General features: G+C 38.8%; 1 protein-coding gene and 1 long non-coding RNA gene across 8 annotated transcripts in view; one reads left to right on the top strand and one right to left on the bottom strand.

The window, feature by feature from the left end:
• The window catches only part of PTGER3 (prostaglandin E receptor 3), a 187,493-nt gene that overhangs the window by 15,133 nt on the left and 159,881 nt on the right, over positions 1–12,479 (bottom strand). Inside the window, exon 3 of one of the 7 annotated variants that reach the window (XM_058716982.1) lies at positions 11,032–11,906. The exons of 4 other annotated variants lie outside the window; for them this stretch is intronic. In XM_058716982.1, the coding sequence (XP_058572965.1) occupies positions 11,691–11,906 (216 nt within the window). In that variant the 3' untranslated portion in view covers positions 11,032–11,690. Of the gene's footprint in view, positions 1–11,031; positions 11,907–12,479 lie in introns of those variants that run through there. 2 more of the 7 variants (XM_058716986.1, XM_058716984.1) reach the window with 2 other exon arrangements.
• Positions 6,897–11,772, top strand: LOC131504570 (uncharacterized). The gene is made up of 3 exons (XR_009258062.1): positions 6,897–7,924; positions 9,021–9,127; positions 11,660–11,772. It is a non-coding gene; the product is annotated as an uncharacterized LOC131504570 (long non-coding RNA).

Genomic DNA, 12,479 nt, shown 5'->3' with positions numbered 1-12,479 from the left:
TACTCTGGGCTGGAGACAAAGATTTGAAGAACATTAACAAGATGACAGGTTGATCCAGGTGTTGACATTGCAAAATCTAAAATAGAAGAGATACTGAAAAACTGAAATTGTCTACTGAAAGTTAACACGATATAAAAATGATTTTGAAAAACAGATTCTTGGGGCGCCTGGGTGGCTCGGTCGGTTGGGCGTCCGACTTCGGCTCAGGTCATGATCTCATGGTCCGTGAGTTCGAGCCCCGTGTCAGGCATTGTGCTGACAGCTCAGAGTCTGGAGCCTGTTTCGGATTCTGTGTCTCCCTCTCTCTCTGCCCCTCCCCTGTTCATGCTCTGTCTCAAAAATAAATAAACGTTAAAAAAATTAAAAAAAAAAAAGAAAAACAGATTATTTGAGGAGTGGTTATTACAAAAGCTTCAAGTATTCCCCTTGGGCTGTTATAGAGCAATCTATCCACAAAAGTATATTTAGTACATAATATGAACTACAGTTGCATCTAATTGCCATGGATTTACTTGCTAATGGTGGCTTTTGTTTGTTTGTTTTCTCAGTTACAACTGGAAATTCTCCCCCATGTTCATCTTTGCCCAGTATATGATTTGGAACAGCTCAATACAATTAGCAATTTCAGTTCAGAACATTGCCAGTATTGGAAAAGCAAAGTGTGACATGTCCTACAAATTAAAATGCACTGCCAAGTATCTTCAGGGTTCCTTGGATCTGTATGATTAGCTCCCCCATTCATCATGTGTTCATGCAGAATTTTACCATGCCGTCTTGAGAGAATACAGGTGCCCAAAATTCAAGATGTAACTGAGTTAGAGGATTCTATTGCTGGAAGAAAACTTAGAATCTACTAAAGCCAACCTCATTCAAGATTCATGGAAAAATCTTTAAGTCTATTTAGGGCAGTTTTCAACTGTGGGTTAAGATCCATTAGTGGGTTATGAAATCACTTTGGTAGGTTACTACTTGATTGTTTTAAAAACTGAAATAGAATAAAATAGACTAGAATAGAAAATACCAAAGCATATCACACAAAGAACAAGTAAATATTGTTTTGTAGAAATAAAAGCATGGATAGGAATAGAAAAGAAAGGCATTTTAGTGACTATAACAACATGGATAAATGTGGGAAAGTAACAAAAAATAAGGAATGTGCAGGATTATCAAATAGTTCATGATGGTTATTGCTGAATATAAACGTAGATGACTTATGAGAGAAAAAACTGGACCATTACTAGAGCCCATATTGCACTGGGTCATGAGAAACAACTGGGGAATTAATATGTTATTCAGGAGGCAACAGAGAATCATGGAAGTTTTCTGAGCAGTGAATCAACATGATAGAAAGTGTAATTCTAGAACTGTATGGAAGGTCATCTTGTACAGAGATCAGGTAGCATTTGTAGTAATAATCCAGACATAAGGAACTCAAAATCTATGTGTGTCAAATTTCTTCCTGACTCCGGGATTTCCACAGGATGTTTCTTTTGCCTGGATGCTCTCTACCACAGCTGCTACCACCTTATGCTTAAGCTATTTACTTCTAGGTTTTCATATATCAGTGAAATTTCCTCTCTGAGGGAAACTTTCTGACCTTCAACACTAGGTTAAGATACATATCACACTTACAATCAAATAATTAATGTGCTATTATTTAGTGTCTGTACCATCTGCTAGAATGTAAGCAGAGGGACTCCATAGCAGAGGGACTTTGTCTTGTTCAAAGCAGTATTCTCAGCAGAGTGGTGCCTTTTAAACTGTTGATTACTGATAACTTTCTGTTGAATAAATGAAAGAATGTTGATAGTAACTACAGAAAGAAAATTAAATGCAGAAGACATTGTAAAGGAAAACCCAGCAGGACTTAGGGATTCATTAGATAATTGAGCAAGGAAAAGGAAAGAACCAAAGATTGTCATTCTTTCTCTCAACAAACATTTGTCCCATATACTGTGTTAGACTTTAGGAAAATGGAGATGAATAAGACATAGTTTCATGGGCAAAAATCAGAGCAGGGGTGTCTGGGTGGCTCAGATGTCTGAATGGCTTAAGTGTCCAATCTTTATCTCAACTCAGGTCTTGACCTCAGGGTTGTGAGTTCAAGCCCCATGTTGGGCTCCACACTGGGCAGACAGCCACTTGAAAAAAATAAAAATTAAAAATTAAAAAAAAAATTAAAGCAAACTTTTGCATAACACTTACTCTATGGCAGACACTGTTCAAAGCACTTGAGGCACATTAACCTGAAAACAACTTCACAAGACTAAATTCACTCTGATAAGTGGCAGAGCTAGGATTCAGTTCCAGTTTCTTAATTACCCTGCTGTACTGCTGCTTCAGCCTGAAGCAAGGAACACAGACAGGTAAACAGACGGTCACAAAACGACATCATAATATACGCACACACATGGTCCAGGAAGTAGCCCAAAGAAGAAAGTGGTTATCTATCTAAAAGGGAGGGTCCAGGAAAGGCTCAATGAGGGGAAGTGACATGAAACTGAGTTTGGGGGGATTAAATTGGAGTTTTCCATGTGGGAAACATGATGGGGAGACCACTCTAGATGACAGCTTTTCAAGGCAGGAAAGTATGAAATAACATGATGTTTAGGAGGGCCTACAATAAGTTTGGAATTCCTGGAAAATTCCTTGAAGCAGAGGACAGCAAATGGTGCTAAAGAGGTTAGAAGGAGAGATTTGTCTACTACCCTAAGGAGCTGAGACCTGATTCTGAAGGCTGTAGGAAACACAGAAGCATTGTAAGCAGGAGGAGTGGATGGTATATAATACAAGATCAGACTTGCTTATTAGAAATATCGTGAAGCAGATAAACTGAGGGGTAAGCTAGAAGCAGAAAGACCGATTAGGAGACCACTGCAATCAGCCAGGTAAGAGATTATGGGACTAATATAAGGCAGTAATAGTGGACACAAAAAGAAAAGGATGTATGAATTCTGCAGAGCTTGGAAAGGCACTGGATGTTGGGGAAAGAAAAGAAGAAAATAAGGTCTTTTCAAGGTTCTTGACTTACACCAGAAAACTAAAGCGTAGATGGGACAACCAACCAAGGGAGAGGATCTCAGACATTCAAGATGGTGGATTCCATTTGCAGCTCATGTCATTAGGGATAGTCTGACTTTCTAGGTAAAAAGGAATGCACTCAGTAATGTGGGGTCTCCATTAAATAAAATGTTTGAAGTTCACAGTGGACACCATGGGTGCGAATAAAGTCATTGAGAAAGAACAAAGCAAAGAGCTGAGTGCTGAGCACAGAACCTTGAGGGATTGGTCACAGAAGGGTGAGAAGAAGGGGAGCCAGGGAAGTAAAGTAAACATGACCAGAGAGGCAGGAAGACATTCAGCCAGTGCATCACACATTCCAGAAACAACCTCCCCATGGACTACCATCTGGCAAATTCCTGCTTGTGTGTTCTTTCATTTCATGCTCACGTTGTGTTTCCTACTTGGAAAGGCTTCCTTGATTGCCTCTTTCAATATAAATCCTTCTGTTCTTTGCTACCAACTGCTACTTGTGTATAATTTGCTCTTTATAGAAACTATCCCTTCATATTTCTGTCTGAATTTGTCTTAATGCTTGACTGTAAGCATCCTGAGGACTAGAATAATATTGAATCCATTGCCTACAGAAGATGCTTAATAAATGTTTGTTGAATGGAACAGTTTGGGAACACTGAGTACCATTTAGATTCCCTCAGAATGGGCCAGTAGAAAATCTATCTAACTGTATTCCCATTCGATGTTCCTAATTACAATTACTCGCAGTTCTCCAAGTAACCCCTGTTGATCTCTGTTCCTAGAAAACTCATCTCATATTAATTGCCTAATGAAGTCCTACTAATCTTTCAGAGCTCAATCACATCTTCCAGGAGGACTTTGTCACTGCCAACCCAGACATCAAACCACCATCAAAGCCCCCAGACCCAAAAGTTAATCATCTCTCTTCTGTAGGAACTCTGTTTTATGTAGTTTGTGATTCCACATTTTTTTTTTTTTGCCCTGACTATGCACTATGATTCTGATGTGTTCATCTCTGTGTCCCGCATCGTAAACTTTGAGCTTCTTCAGTGGAAAACCAATGTCATGAAGATCTGGGGCTCCAGCAGCTATCACAGAAGCCAGCACATGGTGGTGGGTACTTGGGAAATGGGTCAGGAATTGGATGGTTCACAAGCTTATGGCCATCATGTGGGCCACCACTAGAGGGCACTAGCAGCTCAATCAAGCTGGCAGTACTTAAGGTGTTCCCATAGGCTGAGACTCCAGGACAGGGCCCTTTGTGAAGGCACCAGAACTCAAACTTGGACTTTTTTATTTCACCCTGGCAACAGGACGAAGGTGGTTGCGCTTATTTCTGCCTCAGTGTCTCTGTTCTGAATAGCTTATTGGATTTCTAGTTACCTTTTCATCCTCCATGCTCTCTCACATACATGCGTTCTCCTTACCTCATCAGGTATGTCTAAGGAACAACTCTATTCACATCACCTCTTTTTAGCATATTGTTCAAAGCCCTGTGCAGTTGCCCAACCTGCCTTTGCAATTGTATGTCTGCCACTGGTCCTGATCCTCCCTCATCCTACAAAAGCTCAAGAAATGTTTTTTGAACTGTAAAGTAATGGTTTTTCCACCAGGGCCCATTAAGTCACAGACCGGAGACGAGTGATTAGTTCCAAATGATCTGGGGAGGATAGAGGCACGCAAAAATGAATAGACAGTGAGGTCAAGCTAAGATTTCTAACATAAATGCACACCTGATTACCTAGTAGCTGGAGCCTTATCTGACCTGAAACTGGCTCTACTCTTAAGTCCCTGTGTGGAGTCATTCAATTTTTAAGGTGCTATTTTAGTTTATCAAAAATTAGATATGCTCTCTACTCCCATGTTCCATTGGAGAAGTATACCTGTCATATTAAGATACTTCTATCAAGTTCCACAGCCTTCTTGCTAAAAGTTTGTCACAGTTAGTCACTCAGAGAATTATAAATATCTGTAGCCTCTGATGTGGTTGTGTTGGAGGAAGGGAGGGGAAAAAATGAAGAGGAAAAGGGTAGCAGTTGACTTTTGAAAAGCCATTGCCATATTAAGTATTTTGAATTGCTTCGATTGTTCTTTTCCATGGGTTTGAAGTTTATTGGACATGCTGCTATGAGTGGGTATGGCCTCATGTTGGTAAAGTTGTGAGGAATGGTTGTTTTTCTTGGCCATGTGTTCATATTGTTTTTCCAGCAAGGGATAGTGTATTTCTCTTGAAGAACTATTAATAACTTGTTTTCATCTTGTGAACAGTGTGCCTAACCGATGGTGCTTCCCTCTTTGCAATAGTTGTGTTTGTACAATGGCTGAAAGCTTTGTGTCTCACTTCTGATGGACTCATTTTTCAAACTGAATAAAAATAACAACCATTATTGAATACTTATTATGTTCCAGGCACCGAACCTTATGTGCACTTAATCCTCACTGCTTATAGTAATTTATAAATTAAGTTCTACTGTTATCTCCATTTTACAGATGGAGAAAACTGAGACTTGGAGAAATTGAGTAAAGTGCCCAAGGGTTACCCAGCCCTAGTTCTATGTGATGCCAAAGTTTGCATGGCAGGTATGACACCCAGATCACAAATACAGATACATATAAAATACCTCATTTGTTTATTTTTATAAAATTAACCCAAATTGTTCTCTAAGCTTGTTTTGCCAGGGTGGTAGAAAATTCAATTCGAGTCACTACTGGAACACACCATACCATGAAGCTGTGCTGCGTGGTCCTAGAGTTAGTTGTAGTTAGTACTACATCATCTGAGATACAGTCATTTGTCTACTTACTGAGTCCCAGTGTGATCTTCACTGTTCCAGACTGGAATCCAATCCTTCTGATCTGGCCATTCTCTTGCTCCATCTCACATTTGAGGCATCAAAGGGCATCTTTGGAGTTTGGAAGTTTGGAATCTGGTGCCCAGGGTGCCACTCTCGTGGTACATCGAAGAGACATTCCTACTGCCATGGGCCACCTCCCTGGAATGCTATTTTTGCTACTGAACAATGTGTGGGTCTTGACTTTGACCTCTTCCTGAGTTTCTCAAAATCCTGTCTACTGTCATCTTCAGGGTAATAGTAGCATAATTTCTTGAATAAGCTCTCACTTCACATCACAAAGAGCCCTTTACTTTAAGCACCTTCTGTTTTCCACTGTGAAAAAATACCAGAGGCTAAGAAATAACAAATGTTTAGCTGTGAGGTAGGAAAATATAAGAAGAATAAAGGTAAGCTAATATTCCCATAAATTGTTCTGCCACATGTGTTTTGTTTTGTTTTGTTTTTTAGGTTTTTCAGATGGGTTAGTCTGAATGGGTGTGGGTTTGCTGATAAGGTATAATGAGTTTTGATGACTGTGTCTTTTCCTTGAAAGTCTATTTTATAGAACCCACTGCCAGGAATAGTAGTATTTCTCTTAAACCTCTGGTTTATTTTTGTGTGATGGATACCATGAGTCATGTGACAGACATTTCCCTCTCCGCAGGTCTTTTGGAGACATTTTGATCAGATATGTGTCTGTGTATTCTGATATTCCTAAGAAATATTTTCTAGGCTGAGATGTTTGAAATAAAGAAAAATTTGTTTTAAAAATACTTCACAGGGGCACCTGGGTGGCTCAGTCAGTTAAGCATCTGACTTCGGCTCAGGTCATTATCTCATAGTCCATGAGTTTGAGCTCGCGTCAGGCTCTGTGCTGACAGCTCAGAATCTGGAGCCTGCTTCAGATTCTGTCTCTCTCTCTCTCTCTCTCTCTCTCTGCCCCTCCCCTGCTCATGCTCTGTCTCACTCTGTCTCAAAAATAAATGAAAACATTGAAAAAAATTTTATAAAAAGAAATACTTCACATTATCATATATGTCAGGACATGGTAAGGAAGGAGACTAATGAAAGTGGCCTCTGATTCAGTCTTTTAAAATAATTTTTAACATTTCTCTTTTTAAATATATAGATTCTAGATTTTTATGTTTAACCAGCAAATATGGTGTTACTACTAAGTAACACTTGTTTAGACCTGATATCACAAGTATAAAAGAAAACCAACAATATAATGCTTTCATCTTTGTTTCTCCTTAAATATTTGTTTTTCCTTCGTGGAACTGGGAGAAGAGAAAGTTTCAGGTCACCCCAGAAGGCACAGAATTGCTGGGCCAGCCATCTAGAAGCAAAGCACAATATGGACCTGTCCGTATTTATACCTCCTCTGCCCCAAGGCAATTCCACAGACTTGAACCTCCCCACCCTTCAGAACAGGAGAAAATTGAATTTATTTCCACTTAAGTTCCAGGAGGTTGCCATGTTCCCCATGGGCACTCAATAAATATTGACTAAATTGAATGTTGCCCTGTGTTATCTTCCTTTCTTTCTTTTTCCTTCCCTGGTCCTCTGACTGCTTTCTTGGGGCCTTGAAAATTATATATATATATGTATTTTTCAGATTCTTTTTGTCTCATCAGCTCTCAGTGTGAGGCCTCTCTATTTTAATATCACCTCTTTGTGTTTGTTTTCTCTGTGTGTCTTCTCTCAGTTTCTCTTGGAATCTGTTCTCTCTCTGCTTTCTTTTTCTGAGACTGTCTCTCTCTGTTCCTCTACTCCTCCCATCTCTCTGTCTCTCTGCCTGTCTCTCTCTCACAGATGTACCTTTCTGTATTTGTGTTTGTTCTCCCCCTGGAGTTATCATCTGAAGCGGTTCACAACAAGCCTCCCCAAAATGTGCTACATAGTCAGGTAGATTCTTTGAGCTGTAGTCAATGATGTCCCAAAAGACTCAAGGAAGAGTTTTTACCATCCCCTTAGCTGCCTAAAAGAATTTAGATAGAGGGCCTTGTCCCAGAAGAGAACAATCACCAGATGAAACTACAAGGAATATGGGACAGGTATGGTAAACTTTCTGTGTCCTATTATCTTTACTTTGCATGGCAAACATCTGTTTACCACACATTTGCTCTTCCCATTTTCCTGTGAATTATCTTTCTCCCCTTTGAAGTCTCAGACACCTACCCCCTTCTTAGCTCAAGATGTCAATAAGCCTTAGTTGCCTGACTGTCTGGGGGTCTCATATTGTTATGGCACTCCCATATGCAATTAAATTTGTCTTTCTCCTGCTAAGTTTTCCTATGTCAATTTAATTAATAGACCAGCCAAAGGAACCTAGAAGGGTAAAAGAAAAAATTTTCCTCCCCTACACATCAAAAATAGTTGCCTTTTTTTCCCAAGAGATTAGACATATTTGAAGATTTTTATAAGTGCTCAGAATAATTAATTTTATGCTTTTCCCCCCTTGAAATAGCTTGTTTAGCCCCTAAATATGGGAATGCAGTAACAGTGGATTGGTCTGTATCAACTACAATACATTCTAAGTCATGTAGAGTGATTGTGTCAACTCTCCTCTGGATTTTCTGTTTGCACTCTGCCCAGACAGCACTGCATTCCTCTGTTCCTTCTGACACAAATACGGCATTTCACCAGGCGACTATTAGCCTAGAGGGAATACTAACTTCCCCCTTCCCCTAGAGTTTATATCCCATTCCAGTAATTTGGCCCCAGATACTGGCACAGAAACACTGGTTGCATAAAGTCCCTGGAGCCTGATACTTACTTTTTGTCCTCTGTGCCTCCAATTTTAAAAACTGAAATGGGACACTGGTTTGCTATTACTTTCCTACATTGACTTTCTGGTGAAGATTTGAAGGGTGTGGTCAACCACCTCTGGGGTTTCACACAAGTAACTGTATTGCCTTGGGCATTAAAATTAATCCTCCAAACGTTATTGATAAAATAACAAACTAATTGTTATCGAAGAAGGTATATGGAGGATTAAACTTTAAAGGTCCCTGGTACGGATAGACTAAACAAAACCTTTGCCCTTATATTTAGGAGAAAAATCATATGTTTTTCCCCTTAAGCTCTCAATATTGAGAGCTTAACATGTGCCAACCACTTTATGCAAAATATCTCATTTACTCTTTACAGCAACTCTGCAAGTTAACAAGATGACCCACGTCCTCGTCTTGCAGATGAGGAACTGAGGCTAAGAGAAGTTAAGTGACTTGACAAAAATCATAGCAGAACTGAAACTTGTTGTGTGTATTTTCACGTTATTGAAATCAATTTTTGTGCCTAGAAAAGAGCTATTCAAGATTATTTTGGTGCAGAATTAGTATTCAATTAATTTGAAACCCTTGTTTTTCTTAAGCTTGTATGCTAGTTTATAAATTGAATTAAGAAACTTATCAATCTAGCAAGTTTAATAATTACTTTGAAGGAATACTTTACAACTTAATTAAATTCTTTGAATATCCAGCCACATTTATTAATGTGATATATTTTTATTTCCTTTTAAGTACATTGTGTGACTTAACAATCTTTCCAATAACTTAATTAATTCTTATAAATCTAATAAATTAAGTTTTTAGATATGGTGAACTTCAGTTTCTCTTAAATATTTCAAATGAAATTTCAATCTGAAATGTTAAGTCTAAAGCAATGAATCAATTACTTATTTTAACTTGGAATTATAAGATTGACCTCTTATTCTAGTAGGTCTAATTTTCTTGAGCAGTACAAATAATTAAACTTCAAAATAAGCACAGATTCCTAAAGACAAATATTTTAATGCTTTTATATTTTGGTTTTCTTATTCATAAAACAAAATTTTGCTATCATTAAAAGATAAGGACACTGCTATCTCCCCATTAATTTTGATGTTCCTTTCCTAAAGTAATTTTAGGAGATGCCTTCTCAATTTTCTGGGGTTTCTTAAATACCAGAATTATCAACAGGACATGACTGGACCCTTATCTGTTGGGACAATGTGTCTGTTGGGACACATTGAGACCTATTTACCTAAGTCAGTTCTCTCTGTGGTAGACAGCATTCCAAGATGACTTTTAAGATTTCTGCCCCCTAGTGTGCACAACCTGTATAACCACCTCCCCTTGGGTATGGGTAGAATTTGTAAATATGAGGAGTTATTACTCTTACAATTGTTACATTACATGGCAAAAGGAATTTCCCAGATGTGACGAATTTCCAGATGTAATGAATTTAAGTTAATCAAAGGGGGGGAATTTCCCAGGCAGGTCTGATTTAATCAGGTGAGCCTTAAAAGAAGCAAGGAGCAGTGAGAGTACTCTCCTGCTGGCCTTGGAAAGGGACCTTCAAGTCTGAAAGGAGGTCATAACCCTGGATGACACCTTGATTTCAGTCTTGATTTCAGTCTGATAAAACTCTGAGCAGAAGATCCAGCTAACCCACATCCAGAGTCCCCCTTAGGAATTGCCAGATAATAAATTTGTTTTGCTTTAACTTGCTAAGTTTGTGGTGATTTGTTAGAAATCAATTTAAAAAATGAATACATTCTCCAACAGGGGTGGTCTTACCACTTGTGTGCTTCAAGTTCAAGTTATACATACCTAAATCTTTTGTCCACTAACAGAGACCTGAATGCACCATCACCCCCAACTCCAGGCTGTTGTTCCTTGATAGGATTTTGCATCATTTGCCAGGTGAGATATTTAAATGTCTTCCCATGTATAAGAGCTTTGTCAAATATCTAAGTTCCTGTATATAGGAACTTGAAGGAGCTCCTCTCCGTTTGTTATATTCTTCCTGTATTTGGGTCATAACTCATCTAGACATTATAATGACATCCCATTGAATTCTTTATATCTTTCATCATTTTGCCTAACTATTCCAATCTCAGTTTCTGGAAAACACTAGAGCCCACATCTGATTCTAGAATCAGACTCCTTCTATTCTTCCCTTTAATAAGCAGGCATAAGCTAAGTTTTGATGAACAGTCTTGAGTGTTGAAATGATATTGGGATTCCTACTTTCCCTCGTCATTCTGAGAGCATTCCAAAATTTCTCTGGCTAGTGTTCTTGGGTTCTCTCTGCTTTCTCTAAAACACTAGTAATTATATTCTGACATCATCACTTACTTAGTCCCTCAAAAATGTATAATGAGCCTTCTCTCCAATGATCCTGAAGTCCACTTGTGCATTTATTCATTAAGCTTTTCTCTTAACAGTACAATGATAGTTGACCATAATACATAATACTCTGAGACATACAAAGAATAAAAGATAACAATTCTTATTCCATAAGACTTTATGGTCTATTTGGAAACAAGATATGGATACAAAAAAATCAATAATTTTGCATACAAAATCGTAAAGTTTAACTGATACATGTTAAGTGACATGACTGGTAAAAATACTAAGTGGAGGTACAGATTAGAGTAAGTTAAAAAACACAGAGCAAGTAGAATTTAAGTTCATTTATTCATTCAACAAGCATATATTTAGAGTCTCTGATGTGTCAGGTGCTATGTTAGGCACTGAGGGGCCAAGAATAAGGCACAGTCACCCTCTTCATCAAGCTAACATCATAGCTGAGAAAACAAAAGCATAAGATAAGTATGAGGACACACACTATGACAAACACTATTATGATGGTGTATATAATACATAATGCAAAGGAAGTGGAGAGAGGGATTAGGCTGACGATAAAGATGGGTGGAAGTCAGTGGTGAGGGAGCCTTTCAAGAGGTGACATTTCGTTGAGCCTTCTGGCAGAAATAACACTTGTCTTTTTGTTAACCATTTCAGCCATGCCAAGAACTACGCCAAGCACTGTATTCTAATGAAACTCATATAATCCTCCCAATGACTTCATTTGATCAAGGATATAACGGCAGTGTGGAGTAATTTCCAAAAATGACACTGAGGTCATTCGGTCACATCTCCTCCAGCACGGCTCCAATCTCCAATCAAAGCTATTCTCGTCTCTCTCAGACTTTTGCAGACTCTGGTCTCTCTGCTGCTGCCATTGCCTCACACCTGGTCTCTTTGTGATCTTTCAAAAACACAAATCAGATAATGTCAGTGCTCTGAACAAACTTTCCAACAGCTTCCCATCTCACTTGCATTAAAACCTAAGGTTCTTAGCACAGCTTTCAAGATCCTGCATGATTTTGCCCTCAACTTCTGTGACATCATTACGTACCACTCTCTCCTGAATCCATCATTCTACAGCCACCCTTCTCCCTCTTTGCTGCTCCTTGAATGCACCAAGAATGCTCCTTGCTGATCCCCCTGTCTGGGACACTGTCCCCCAGATATCGGCATGCCTCACTTCCAGACCTCAATTCAGGTCTCTGATCAAATGTCATCTTCTCAGAAAAGCCTTCCTGACCAGCTGTGGAAAACACAACGCACTCGCCTCTCTGTTCCCACTTCACTCTGAATCCTTACCCTGCTTTATTTTTCATTGTGACACTAATCAGATATTTTCTGTCTTCATCAATGAGAATAACGTCTTTGAACTTTATACTCCTCTTTACTTTACCCCAACACGCAACACAAAGCTGGCACTAGAGGCTCAGTAAGTGGTGTTGAATCTGTGTATTCATTAATAAATAAAGTGATT

This window comes from Neofelis nebulosa, chromosome 2 (assembly GCF_028018385.1).
Source record: "Neofelis nebulosa isolate mNeoNeb1 chromosome 2, mNeoNeb1.pri, whole genome shotgun sequence".
In the NCBI taxonomy this organism is placed as follows: domain Eukaryota; kingdom Metazoa; phylum Chordata; class Mammalia; order Carnivora; family Felidae; genus Neofelis; species Neofelis nebulosa.
This window is presented reverse-complemented; position numbering and strand designations above follow the sequence as displayed.